This window comes from Lineus longissimus, chromosome 4 (genome assembly GCF_910592395.1).
Source record: "Lineus longissimus chromosome 4, tnLinLong1.2, whole genome shotgun sequence".
NCBI classification, from domain to species: Eukaryota; Metazoa; Nemertea; class Pilidiophora; order Heteronemertea; family Lineidae; genus Lineus; species Lineus longissimus.
Genome location: NC_088311.1, coordinates 21,780,587 through 21,792,203, shown reverse-complemented (window position 1 = coordinate 21,792,203; position 11,617 = coordinate 21,780,587). Strand labels below are relative to the sequence as shown.

General features: G+C 43.7%; 1 protein-coding gene across 1 annotated transcript; it reads left to right on the top strand.

The window, feature by feature from the left end:
* Positions 1–294: 294 nt before the first annotated feature.
* On the top strand, positions 295–7,397 carry LOC135486254 (protein KRI1 homolog). The gene is made up of 16 exons (XM_064768923.1): positions 295–404; positions 871–1,041; positions 1,368–1,473; positions 1,887–1,973; positions 2,271–2,349; positions 2,740–2,820; positions 2,998–3,104; positions 3,462–3,585; positions 3,821–3,916; positions 4,033–4,203; positions 4,714–4,801; positions 5,055–5,125; positions 5,291–5,393; positions 5,639–5,769; positions 5,969–6,126; positions 6,389–7,397. Exons 1-16 carry the CDS (start codon positions 296–298, stop codon positions 7,059–7,061), a joined length of 2,355 nt encoding a protein of 784 aa, XP_064624993.1. The 5' UTR covers position 295; the 3' UTR covers positions 7,062–7,397.
* The last annotated feature ends 4,220 nt before the right edge of the window (positions 7,398–11,617 follow it).

The window sequence follows — 11,617 nt, the reverse complement described above, 5'->3', positions numbered from 1 at the left end:
TATCAACGATCATCGGCTCATGGACCCTTTCCCGAAATGGATTCGAAAATGGGAGTGCAGCAACTGGGCTAGATTCCTGTCCTGCATTGGTGATTGTGACAAAATATTGGTGTCCTTTCATCCTTGACGAATTGAGTTGTCCGATCTCTTTGAAATGCAATTTGACCTGTTCATCCTTATCCTATCGGGTTACTAAGAAACTGGGTCCCGAGATCATGGATGTGACATTGATGCGGAGTCTTTCCACGGCTAGCATGGAGTCAGCGGAAGAGTTTATATAAAACGACAAAAAAGCATGGCGGACGAGCACGAGGGTTCGAGCGATTCTGGTGACGAATTTAGAATAAATACAGCTTATGCTGAGAGATACAACACATGGAGACGAAAGGAAGAACTTCAGAAGTGTAAATACTAAATGAATTCGTAATTTTCTTTATCGAAGTGGTAATTGCCCCGACTTAGGCCTAGTCTGGTCTTGTTCGGAATGCCAAAAGCAAAAGAACAACAAATACATTATGATGAGACATGCCCCCACACATGCACATGGAATAAGTGCCCTAGCCCCGCATGCCCTGCACGCCGTCGTAGTCGCAGGATACAACACTTTCGAACTTCGACCCTGGTCCTTACTCCTGGAGGCTTGATGTGACGATGTCGATGGTAGGTTTGCGGATGAAAACTGACCAATCAGCTAAACAGAGCCAGCAAATGATGTAAATCGTGACATGCATAATCGGGTGGCTCTGTACATGTGAATGAGGAAAGAAAAAGCAGTGTACTAAAGTAGGCCTACCATCGTCCATACAAACATGATGTTACGTCTGTTAAAAATCACTTCCACCCTCCCTGCATGTGACATATCCTTTTCAGTGAAGGATCGGTATGGAGATGAGGATGAATCGTCGTCGACATCTGAAGAAGAAGATGAAGATGCTGAGGCTCTAACACCTCATGTTGAGAAGGCCTGGCTCCGAGCATATGCTGCAGTCAAATCGAAAGACCCAAAGATCTACCAGTCCGTCAAGTTCTTTGACAGCGAGGGTGAGTGGTGCTGATATCAACCTATCTGCTGCGGTCATCCTAAGCTGCGTCTAGTATTGTTTTGATTAAAAAATCTATCAAAATGAATGAAATGAGTCGGCTATTTGATAACTTTCCTGGACATTCCATGACATTGGGTGGAATACAAGCCAAAGGGTGGTTGGCTAAAATCACAAGTATTCAGAAACTTGGAAGCCCTGTTGCCCTGGTCATTCTGTGAAAAGTAAAGGAAATTCAATGAATATCAATTTTTGAGCTGTTTCTCTTGTTGTTGGGAAGTCGAATCTCACCCAGTCCACCAACTTAAACAATATCCTTATTTGTAGATGAAGAAAGTGAATCAGATTCTGATGAGGAAGAAGAGAAGAAAAGCAAAGAGAAGCCTGTTTATTTGAAAGATTATGAGAGGAAGGTCATCCTTGAGAAAGGAGGGTGAGAACCATCTCGATCGCCGAGTTTGCAATGAGCATTTTGCATTATTTTCTTCTTCCTGGCGTGCAATTTACTTCTATGACTATCGTACAGAATTGATCCTAGGTCTTACTTAGATAAACCTATTAGTTGTCTCCTGTTTCTCTCTTGATCCCTAGAGCTTTGTTTCCATTATTGCACTGTTTGTGGCCTGTCTCTTGGTGTCTCAGAGCGGGCAGTTCAGGAGCACATGTTTTGATGTTTGATCTGATGCATTTACACTGATACTGATCAACCCCTTACTTTTCTGAGAAGTCCAGATTGACAAACAATGATTTCTGTTGTGTGGGGTCATAGAAATGGGTCACGTCCAGTTTCATCAATCAAAACTGGGCCTGTATTTTTTTGCTCAGAATTCTTCTTTATTATGGCAGAAAACTGAGTGACGAGAGTGAGGATGACCAAGAGATGATCACGCCGGGACCGAGCTACTTCGAAGAACAAGATGAAATCAAGAAAAGGTCAGTAGGTTTTCAATCAAATACACTTTTGAACTAGTGGAGTAGTGGGACAGCGTGGTCTCATGCCAGTCATGATCACCATTTTCTCATACTTGACACCGGTGCATCACTTGTAGTTTTGGGCATGTCACTTTACTTCAGCTTTAAGAGAGGTGAAGGTCAGATTGAAATCTTGAAATGGATTCAAACAGCATGGGTGCTGCAAGCCAGTTTTTACTTGCTTGAATCTCCACTGACAGCCCCCCCCCCCCAAGTTTTATTTGAAAATGTGACAGTGACTATTTGAAATGTTTCCAGTATCAAGGAAGTAGTGGGTTCAGACTCTGACTCAGAAGATGACCTGCTGCAACAGAGGAAAAAGACGAAAGAGGAAGAGGTTTGTTGAATCAATATCTCTGAATGTTTTGGTTTTGGCACGGCCTTATTTCTGATTGAATAGACGTGGCTGTTTCTGCCCCCTTTTGGAATCAATCTACGTTTACCTGTCCGTTTGAAATCGAATTAGTTTTCAAAAAAGCGCTTTGTCTCTGTCTTTTGCCATGATAGATAGCGTATTGAATGTTGATATATCCTTTTGCAATCCTAGTAACTTTTGTCTTTGCCATGTTTCGTAGGCTAATCCTGAGAGCTCTGCCAGCACATGCCCCCTTCTTTTTAAGTGACCTTTATATTTTGAGAAAAAAAGTGGTGAAGGATCAGAGTGCCCCTCTGTCTCTGAATCCTGATTCAACCCCTGCTTGATAAGTTTTGTACTATTTAATTCCAGGCAAAAGAAGAAGCTGACTATCTGCAGTGGTTGAAAGGACAGAAGTCAACCTTAGAAGATGAACAAGTTGGCATTGAATTGGTATGTCATTGGTTTATCGGCAAATAAGGGGCTCCAACCATTCTGCTGAAGAAGAGAAATCGTCTCAAATTAGAAGATGATGAAGACTAAACAGACTTTCTCAGTGAATTTGTCTCAATTTCACTGATATTTGTTCAAAAGCCATTAGTCATGTTACAATCCGTGTGACTTTTGCAGGATCCTCTACGGAATTACTGGAATGATCCCAAGCTGGAGCCCGGCGAGAAATTCCTCCGTGATTATATTCTGAATAAACGTTACATCGACAAAGATGATTATGAAAGGTTGGTAAAAGCCATAATCACACGCACAATCTTCATGTAACTTGTCTGACCCACCGGACACCTGCCTACAGTCTCCTTAAGAAGTAAAAACTTGCAGATCGGATGCCTGTTAAAAGTATCATTGCAACGGTATTGACACTGATTGACGCAACGCTCAATCACAACCGTCTAATCTGCGTACGGGACAAGTCAGCCCTCTTTACGTTTCACAGTAAAAGTATCCTTAACAGCGGAAGGTTTCACTGGCTTTGAAAAGGCCTGTTTTGCGCACTAGTTAGCATTTTTAGAACCGTGCTGCAACTTATATACGCACTACCAAACTGCAAACGGAACTCTGCATCTTTTATCTTGTTGCAGAATTCCGACATATGGGGAAATAGTGGATGAAGAAGATTTATCGGACGATGAGAAAACACTTGAGAAACAGGAAACATTTGAGCGGAAATATAACTTTAGATATGAGGAACCTGACCCAGAATATGTAAGTGGGTCCTAAGGAATGCCCTGATGTGACAATCACCTGTATGTTGCAAAATCAAAGGAAAATCCAAAATTCAAATAAACATTTTACCACTCTGTAGACATTTTAAGGACACCTTGCCTCACTTTCTGCAATCAACATACACTTATTGAAAGTCTGAACCAAATAAATCGCTATGGAACATTAATGGGCACTCCAATGATAAATATATTTCATATTGTTTTCTTTCCTATAGATCAAGAGTTACCCCCGAACCATCGAAGACACCGTCAGGAGGACAGACGATCGGAGGAAGGTCAAACGACAGGAAGTCAAGGAAAGGAAGGAAAAGGTGAGATTATATAAGCATAGATGTACTTATTTACATGTTATATTTCTGTGTTTTGAACCCAGCAGACGACAAATTTCATGAAGGTTTAAAAAAATTTAATTTTTAATCTATTTCAGGAAAAAGAGAAGAAACAGGAAGAGTTGAAACAGCTGAAAAATCTGAAGAAAAAGGAGATCATGGAGAAACTGAATCAGTTGAAGGAGATCACCGGGAATCCAAATGTTGGATTTAACGAGGACGATCTGGAGGGCGATTTCGATCCTGCTGAGTATGACAGGAAGATGCAGGTGGGTGTATTAGAGGGCTGAAAGTAGAGGCCTGGGCTGACCTTTGTCCTGTACTTGTTGATTGAGTAATCCTGATCTGAAGGCAATGTTCTGTTTGTTACTCTTTGTGAAAAATGGAGGTTGAAATACCTCGGGCCAACTCATTCTTGATTGGTTTTATAGGGTCTGACATCCAAGGTAGAAAAGTCACGGTCCTTGATGGTTGCTTAATGAATTCTAAGTCACTTTTAAGAGCGGTGTGCAGTAGATTAAAGAAGCCTTTCCTCCCCCAGCAGAGGTTCACTGATGACAAACTAAACCTGCTTAGTTGAACACATTACCAGGGGTCTTTGGTCTTTTGGTTTGAATCACCTGTAAAGTTTAAAATGAAGTTTGTTTTAATTGCCTCAGAAGAGCGCTTCTAGTCAAAATAGTTCTTAAGCCATGATTACCACCAATGTCCTCTCAACAAGTTCTTTTGACAGTGTTGACAGTTGAAAAACTGAATAGTCTCTTATATTTTGATTGCAGGCTGTTTTTAATAATGAGTATTACGATGAGGCAGAAGACGAACAGAAGCCTGTGTTTGATGATGACGAGGACCTGGGTCTTGATGAAGGTGAGTTGATTTGGCTCATGAGACACTCTTTACTTCCTAACTTGCTATCTCAATGCCAGGCCCCTGCAAGGTTGTACCCTATATTATATTTACTAGGTGGCGGCTAACCAACTAGCCGCATCGAAATGAGCTCCAAATAGGGTGTGTATCTATGACTATTCGTTTGATGGTAAGGCCTAGGCCACTAGGCCTTCAGGATTGGTTAGTATTGGCGAGAGCAATCAGTACTTTGAACTCATTGTTATGTTTACAGATGACTGGGACAACTGGGATTATGGGGAAGAAGAAGAGCATGAACCTCACTGTGAGGATGAAGACTTCAATGTAGGTTCCATTTTGTTGTTATTCCTTCGGAGACAAATTCAGTTTGTATTCCCATCTCCTGCAGGATTCTGAAGTGCAGTTAAGGCCTCATTTTTGTCTTTTACTAATAGCAGCATATTGCCCTGTGTCTTTAGTCTCATTGTAATCATTTCTTTTTCTATTCAGATGGATTGTGACTATGACCCAAGTCAGCCGAAGAAGTCCAAGAAGGAAAGGAAATCTAAACTTGCCCAGGCAGTAGCAGCAGCTAAACCAAAATTCGACCCAGGTAGGCCGTGATTGTGTGAATGATAATATTGGCTGGCAGTTAGCTTCACAAGTTTTACCCCGCTTTTGGCCCGACATCTAAACATTGGAGTCTGGGAGGACACTTTACAACACTCATCGAAGCGAAAAAGAGACCAGTCGTTTTCTGTTCAAACAGTTGGTCATTGTCAAAGTCTTGGGTGATCACTCCCAGTAGATATAGCAATGTCTGAACACTATCACATTTCTTACATTTCTTGTTTTCAGCGGACAAAACATTTGAACAGTACTTTGACGAATATTACAAACTAGATTATGAGGATATCATTAATGACCTGCCATGTCGGTTTAAATACCGCCAGGTTCCAGCTAATGATTTCGGATTATCAACTGGTGAGGTAAGGTCTTCTTTGTTCCATGTCTTTGTCAACTCTATCTAAACCTGGCCTAACATCCTAACCTAGCATCCTTTTAAGTTCAAAACGCTTCCAGCACAATGTTCAGCTTTTTTTCAGATTAATCGATGAAATACATTTGAATTTCACACAGTGTTAAAGCTAATTGTAGAATGTTCCATTATGTATTTGAACATTTCAGATTTTCAAATGTCGCGATAAAGAATTGAACGCCTGGGCGTCTCTTAAGAAGATGAGTCAGTACCGTACAGAGGAGGAGGAGTTACATGATGTCAGCGTCTACAGGACGAAGTCTCGTAACGAGAGGAAGAAACTCAACCTGTTGCCGTCACTAAAGGAGTAAGTTACATATCCATGCTTGTTATTATGTATCATTGTGAATGGTATTGTCACAATCTGATCATCGTCAAAACCCTTGTTATCCAAGCCTTCAGTTGTGGTTCTCTCAAGAACATGGTATTCTTAAATGGTGACGACTGATGGGTCATTATCAAGACCAACAAGTTTATAGTTTGGTAATTCGAGGATGACTTGTCAATAGTAATCGTAATTTTAAGGGCAGTGATGTACATTCGTTAATCGATTACCTCATATTTTGCAGGGAAGAAAAATCGAAGAAAAAACAGCCAATTAAAGAGGCCCCTGGAACAAGTACATTGACAAACACGCAGAAACGAAAATTAGACAGCAAGAAGGATAAATTAAACGGAGGTTCGCCGTCAAAATTACAAAAGCTTTCGGGAAAGAAAGCCAAGATTGAAACGATATCTAAAGCCCCTTCTGACGAGGAGAGTGTTCAGACTCGGACAAATGTTATGCCCTCCGCAGCCTCACCTAGTAAAAAAGACTTATTTCACACTGGGAAAGGATGGAAAGTTGAACCCATTAAGCCTAAAACTGATGAACTATTGGCAGAGAAAGCAGCATTCGGAACCGATTCTGTGTCCGAAGTTACACCTTCCAATTCAGCACAGACTGTGACTGTTGATGCTTCTGTGGCGAGTGTAGGCCCCGGGGGGAAAAGGAAACGTAAACGGAGAAAGAAGAAGAAGGGTGGGGCTGGGGGTCAAGGTCAAGGTCAGAGTCAGGGTCAAGGTCAAAACCAAGACCAAAGTGAAAAGATGGACGCTCAGAATGATAAAGGGAAGAATGTTCAGAAGAAGGTTAAGAAACCTGTTGTTTCAGATGACCGACTGAAGGCCTATGGTATCAATCCTAAGAAATTTAAATTCATGGACTTGCAGAGAGCTCCCAAGTTCAAACAGCAGTCATGACAGTGTTAGCTGTATTGATGATGGCAGTGGGATGAACAGTTACCCTTATTGAAAATGGCAAAAGCTGCTAAAAAACCATGCGTTTCAGCCATTGTTTCAGCTACTCAAAAACATCTGAAGTTGATAGAGGCTCTTCAGTTGTTGCCCAAACCCATGGTTGATGTTCCAGGAATAACGAACAGTAAACTGTTAAATTTTCATAAGAGCATGCACAGAAAAGAAAAGTGTACACATTGTAAGAAATCGACATGCATGTGCATTGTAATCACATGCACACACATTGTATATGTACATACGTACGTATTCTTAGATTACATATTTTAATTTGAAAATGGACTTCTATTTTTCATGTTAGTTCATTGCATTGATTAAACAAAAGTTTTTAAAAAAAAACCTCAAGCAGCCTCCTCCCTTAACAAGCCTTTCGGTCACTTCCTGAACACACAACGTGTTTGAGACGATCGGCTTGCTATGGGAGGATGGCATACATGTTGGACCGAGTCTCAAGCTGTTTAAATATTCCTCCTGCTGCACCGGCCATAAGTTTAGAAACGCAGGGACCATTCCTCCTGCTACACCGACCATAAGTTTAGAAACGCAGGACCATTCCTCCTGTTACACCAGCCATAAGTTAAGAAACGCCGGGACTATTCCTCCTGTTACACCGGCCATAAGTTGAGAAACGCAGGGACCATTCCTCCTGTTACACCGGCCATCAGTTAAGACACGCAAGGACCATTCCTCCTGTTACACCGACAATAAGCTGAGAAACGCAGGGACCATTCCTCCTGTTAAACCGGCCATAAGTTTAGAAACGCAGGGACCATTCCTCCTGTTACACCGGCCATAAGTTTAGAAACGCAGGGATCATTCCTCCTGTTACACCGACCATAAGTTCAGAAACGCAGGGACTATTCCTCCTGTTACACCAGCGAAAGGTTGTGAAAGACGGTGGACTATTCCTCCCGCTACACCAGCGAAAGGTTTTGAAAGTCCGGGACTATTCCGCCTGTTACACCGACCATAAGTTGAGAAACGCAGGGACCATTCCTCCTGCTACACCAGCGAAGGGGTGTGAAAAGCGGTGGACTATTCCTCCTGCTACACCAGCGAAAGGTTGTGAAATTCAGGGACTGTTCCTCCTGGTAAACCAGCAAGATATTGTGAAAGGCAGAGTCACAATGAGGAAGGCAGTGACTCTTTCTTTCTCCTGCTGCACCAGGCACAAGTTGTGAAAGACAAGGACTATTGACAGTGACCTTGCTACACCAGCAATAGTTTGTTAAAGGCAGGGACTGGTCCTACTGTTACACCAGCCACGGGTTGTTAAGAAAGTTGTAAAAGAGAAGGAAATGTTTCACCTGTTACACCAGTCATAGGTTGTGAAAGACATGAAACTGAACCTCCCTCTTTACCAGAGAAAAGTTGTCAGCGACAAGGACTATACCTCCGACACCAGCATTAAGTTGTGAAAGTCAGGGAATTCCGACTGCTCATCACTGGGGAAAGGTTGTGAAAGACAGGAATCCATCATATGTGGTTAGACCTATTAGAACATCTGACATACGTCTTTGATAAGAGAGACAGGGGACTATTCCTCCTACTACACCATCCATAGGCTGTGAAATGTAGGGACTTTTCGTCCTGTTACACCATCCACAAATGGTGAAAGACAGGGACTATTCCTCCTGTTACATCAGGCACAAGCCGTGCACGAAAATGACTATTCCTCCTCCTCCTACACCGTCCACGACCGACCTGTAAAAGACAGGTTGTGAGAGACAGAGGACTATTCCTCCTGCTACACCAGCCTTACATTGTGAAAGACAGTGGACTGTCATTCCTCCTCCTACACCAGTCACAATCTGTGAAAGACAGAGTCACAGGTTGAGAGAAACACGAGACTGTTCGTCCTGCTACACCAGCTATAAGTTGTGATAGACAGGGACAACCACTCCTGCTACACCAGCCATAGGTTGAAAAATACAAGGACTGTTCTCCGGCTACACCAGCCGCTAGCTGTCAAAGAAAGACAGAGATTGTGAGAGACAGGGGACTAGTCTTCAGCTACACCAACCATAAGCTTTGAAAGACAAGGGGCTATTTCTCTTCCTTCACCAGCCATAAGTTGTGATAGAGAGGGACAATCACTCCTGCTACACCTGCGAAAAGTTATGAAAGACAAGGCTATTATCCTGCCACACGAGCCGCAAGCTGTCAAAGGCAGTCAGAGGTTGTGAGAGACAGGGGGTTATTCAACCTGGTACACTTCACCGGTCATTTGTCGTGGAAGACAGTGTGCTATTTCCCTTGCTATACCAGCCACAAGCTTTGAAAGACGGTCACAAGTTGTAAGGGACAGTGGACGTTTCTCCTGCTGCAAAGGCCATACGTTTTGAAAGGCAGGGACTATTCCTCCTGCTACACCTCGAAACGTTGTAAAAGACAAAGACTATTCCTTCTGCTACACCAGCTACGAGTTGTGAAAGTCAGAGTCACAGGTTGTAAGCCAGTAATTATCCAAATTAAAATTTCAAATCTATTGAATACACAGGTTTCGGGCACCTGTAACCTAGTATTTGTCAGATGAAATGTGACATCTTCAAAGGCGAAAGCTTTGTGTCCCGTCCAACGAACGGTCTTTAGTCCAGATTGCTAATGAAATGGGTTAGCTTCTACAGTCGAAGACATTCTTCCTACGGTTACATTCCATGTCCCCCTTTCACACCACCTATGGCTGATGTAGCAGGATGAATAGTTTCATGTCCTTTAAATCTTGCGGTTCTGGAGGAGAGGTACTTTCTGTCTTTCACAACCTTTCGCTAGTGTAGCAGGAGGGATAGTCCCTCGTCTTTTATAACTAATGGCTGGTGTAGAAGGAGGAATTCTCCATGTCTCAACAACGTTTCGCTGGTGTTCCAGGAGCTTGCTGTGCTGGTGTCGTAGCCATTTTTTTCACAATTCGTCGCTGGTCTAGGAGGAGGAAAGGTCCTGTCTTTCACAACTGATGGCTGGTGCAGCAGTTGGAATAGTATAATGTCTTTAGCTAGCTGAATGAAGGGACAGTAGGAGTAGTCCCCTGTCTTTCCCAACTGAGGCGGGTGTAGCAGGAGGAATAGTCCCCTGTCTTTCACAGCTTGTTGCTGGTGCAGCAGGAGGAATTAATAGAGCCATATTTTGCAACATTAATTGGTGCAACAGGAGGAAAGATCCCCCATCGCTCATAGCTTGTGACTCGTCTTCACGGCTTGTTGCTGGTGTTGCAGGATGAGTAGTCCCCTGTCTTTCATAGCCAGTGGCTGGTGTAGCAGGAGAAGTCCCCTGTCTTTCATAGCTAGTGGCTGGTGTAGCAGGAGAAGTAGTCCCCTGTCTTTCATAGCTAGTGGCTGGTGTAGCAGGAGTAGTCCCCTGTCTTTCATAGCTAGTGGCTGGTGTAGCAGGAGGAATAGTCCCCTGTCTTTCACAGCTTGTTGCTGGTGTAGCAGGAGAAGTAGTCCCCTGTCTTTCATAGCTAGTGGCTGGTGTAGCAGGAGGAATAGTCCCCTGTCTTTCATAGCTAGTGGCTGGTGTAGCAGGAGGAATAGTCCCCTGTCTTTCACAGCTTGTTGCTGGTGTAGCAGGAGAAGTAGTCCCCTGTCTTTCATAGCCAGTGGCTGGTGTAGCAGGAGTAGTCCCCTGTCTTTCATAGCTAGTGGCTGGTGTAGCAGGAGTAGTCCCCTGTCTTTCATAGCTAGTGGTTGGTGTAGCAGGAGGAATAGTCCCCTGTCTTTCACAGCTTGTTGCTGGTGTAGCAGGAGGAATAGAGCCATCTTTTGCAACATTAATTGGTGCAACAGGAGGAAAGATCCCCCATCGCTCATAGCTTGTGACTCGTCTTCACGGCTTGTTGCTGGTGAAGCAGGAGGAGTAGTCCCCTGTCTTTCATAGCCAGTGGCTGGTGTAGCAGGAGTAGTCCCCTGTCTTTCATAGCTAGGGGCTGGTGTAGCAGGAGGAATAGTCCCCTGTCTTTCACAGCTTGTTGCTGGTGTAGCAGGAGGAATAGAGCCATATTTTGCAACATTAATTGGTGCAACAGGAGGAAAGATCCCCTATCGCTCATAGCTTGTGACTCGTCTACACAGCTAGTGGCTGGTGTAGCAGGAGGAGTAGTCCCCTGTCTTTCATAGCTAGTGGCTGGTGTAGCAGGAGGAATAGTCCCCTGTCTTTCATAGCTCGTGGCTGGTGTAGCAGGAGGAATAGTCCCCTGTCTTTCATAGCTAGTGGCTGGTGTAGCAGGAGGAATAGTCCCCTGTCTTTCATAGCTAGTGGCTGGTGTAGCAGGAGGAATAGTCCCCGGTCTTTCATAGCTAGTGGCTGGTGTAGCAGGAGAAATAGTCCCCGGTCTTTCATAGCTAGTGGCTGGTGTAGCAGGAGGAATAGTTCCCGGTCTTTCATAGCTAGTGGCTGGTGTAGCAGGAGGAATAGTCCCCCGTCTTTCACAGCTTGTTGCTGGTGTAGCAGGAGGAATAGTCCCCCGTCTTCCAATATTATTATTGGAGGAAAAGTCCCCTATTCTT

Excerpts from the sequence above, each read along its gene's own strand:
- LOC135486254 (XM_064768923.1), top strand. The coding sequence starts at position 296 with ATGGCGGACGAGCACGAGGGTTCGAGCGATTCTGGTGACGAATTTAGA. Across the intron at positions 3,105-3,461 it reads GACAAAGATGATTATGAAAG|AATTCCGACATATGGGGAAA; the intron begins GTTGGTAAAAGC and ends ATCTTGTTGCAG. Across the intron at positions 4,802-5,054 it reads GGACCTGGGTCTTGATGAAG|ATGACTGGGACAACTGGGAT; the intron begins GTGAGTTGATTT and ends TTATGTTTACAG.